The 2,241-nt window shown below is 73.1% G+C and overlaps 1 protein-coding gene across 1 annotated transcript in view; it reads left to right on the forward strand.

The window, feature by feature from the left end:
• Positions 1-2,241, forward strand: part of KLHDC4 (kelch domain containing 4) — a gene marked incomplete at its 3' end in the record, with an annotated part of 14,620 nt that overhangs the window by 9,267 nt on the left and 3,112 nt on the right. The window contains exons 6-7 of the mRNA XM_012722860.1: positions 91-183; positions 1,506-1,665. Of these exons, the coding sequence (XP_012578314.1) occupies positions 91-183; positions 1,506-1,665 (253 nt within the window). The remainder of the gene's footprint in view (positions 1-90; positions 184-1,505; positions 1,666-2,241) is intronic.

Below are 2,241 nucleotides of genomic sequence, written 5' to 3' on the forward strand. Positions count from 1 at the left end.
GGGGACATGCACTGCCGGGCGGCGGCGGCTGCACAGGTGAGTCGGCTCGCGCGCCGTGGATCTGGCGTGCCGAGCGTGCTCTCCCCACAGGTCCGCAGGGGGCCCCTCAGGCCGGAGTGGACACCGCATGGTCGCCTGGAAGAGACAGCTCATCGTCTTCGGGGGCTTCCACGAAAGCACCAGGTAGGCGGCATGGCGGGAGGCGGTGTCCGGAGAGCCCTCGCGCACGGTGGGCGGCCGGCGTGGGCACGGTGGCTTGCGAGCCCCTCTGTCTGAGGGGGACGCCGGAGCGTGGGCTGCGGCAGGGCCCGTGGCCACCTGTGGGGTGCGGGGCGCTGCTGCCGCTGCCCCCGCTGTGACCTAGTAAGCCGGGGTGGAGGCTGGCCAGGACAGCCCCTGCGGCCGGCGGCTGGGCCGCTTGGCTATCACGTCTCGTGTGTGTGGCGAAGTGCCCGCCCAGGGACGCGCACGCGGGTCGCAGGCGACCCGCCCCGGGGAGCGCCGCCCCGCCGGCGCTGCTCTCGTGCTGTTAGTGACGTTTAGGGCGTCTTTGGTTACAATGCTGCAAGACCTGGGGTGCGGCCGGATGCGTGGGGGGTGGGAAAACTCCCCGTAGGCAGTGGGAGCAGCGCAGGGGGGGCCACCGAAGCCCACTGCCGAGGGGTGGCGGAGGGACGGGGGGCTGCTGCCCCTGGGGTCCCTCCCTGGCGCCGTCACACGCGGGCCACAGCGGCTGTGGACAGCTGATCGCGCCGGGACTTACGCCCCAGGGAGGCTGCCCCCTGCCTTGGCGCGGGCACCGTCACCCCGAGCTGGTGCCGGTGCCGCTGAGACTCGCCGTCTCGGCACGGCCACTCGGGCTCCTGCCGGGCTCTCGCTCGGGGAGCCCGTCCTGCCTCGGTGCTGGGCGCATCCCCCCAGCTCAGGCTGAGCCCCCGCCAGAGTGGCAGTCTCCTTCCACAAGGAGAGTGTTCTGGTAGCTGGGAAGCTTTAGCTGGAGGCGGGCGCCGGAGTGGCACCCGATGCCGCCAGGGCTTGCTCTGCCCGCAGCAGCGCACTCTGGCTGCTCCCACGCGCTCGCCTCGTGCCTGCAGTCGCCCCTGCCGTCCACGTGGGTCTTGGCTGCACAGCGGCGCCCGCGGTGGTCTGAGCCTGCGCGTGGCGTGGGGCGCCCCAGGGCCGGTCTCACTTGTTTCTGGGGGGTGTGCGGGCCTCGCGCCCGTCCTCCCGGCACCCCAGCCCGTTGGGGCGGCCGCACAGGCAGAGCCCCGGGGCGACCGGCCCCCGCGCACAGCTGGCTCTGTCGTGGGTCGCGGCGGCCGGGGGGGCCGGGCTTGCAAGGGGAACCACTGCAGTGCCGGTGGCTTCACCCGGCCTTTGCGGGTGTCCACTCTGCGGGGGGGCCGGGCGGGCGTGGGTGACGTCGTGGCGTGGTGAAACTTTGTCCCTGACGTCGGGTCCCCTCCTCGGCGCCACTGACTGATTTGTTCGTGCCGCCTCCCCAGGGATTACATCTACTACAACGACGTCTACACCTTCAGCCTGGACACGCTCCGGTGGAGCAAGCTGGCCCCCGTGGGGACCGGGCCCTCGCCCCGATCCGGCAGCCAGATGTCCGTCACGCCGCAGGGCGGCATCCTCGTCTACGGGGGCTACTCGAAGCAGGTGAGGCCGCGCGCGCCTTGTGTCCTCACTGACCGGGTGGCCTCGGAGACCACTGTTTGTGCTGACCGCGGGTGCTGCACCCTAGGGGGCGTGGGGGCGGGACCCTGGGGCTGTGCGGCCTGCTCGCCTAGCCTGGGCACGGCGTGCGTACTGGCTGCTGAAGGCTCGTCCCGGCGGACAGCCGGACCCTCCCCGAGCTCCCGGCCCTCGCACGCGCTTGGCGTCTCAGGAAGTCACGCGGTCCCGTCCCCGCCCTCCGCGCAGCTGACCCAGGGGCAGAGCAGCGTGGAGTGACGGAGATGCCTGAGTGGGCAGGCGCGTGGCCCAGGGCCTTCAGAAACTAGCCCGGTCAGCCTCCCGTGGGGGCCGCGCCCCAGGAGGAGGACGCTGGGTGAGGAGAGCGGACCCCGGCCTCCTGCCAGCCCCGGGTCTCGCCCTGCGCTGGGGGGTCTGCCGGCGGGCCTCGCGCCAGGCTGCTGCTGCTCTTGGGGTGCTGGGCCCGACCTCGGGGGATGGCCGTCGCCGCGGCCTCCAGTGACCACACGTGCAGGTGCCACGGGGAGCCGACCTCAGGGC

Source organism: Condylura cristata, unplaced genomic scaffold (genome assembly GCF_000260355.1).
Source record: "Condylura cristata isolate star-nosed mole 26May11 unplaced genomic scaffold, ConCri1.0 scaffold00009, whole genome shotgun sequence".
Lineage (NCBI taxonomy): Eukaryota > Metazoa > Chordata > Mammalia > Eulipotyphla > Talpidae > Condylura > Condylura cristata.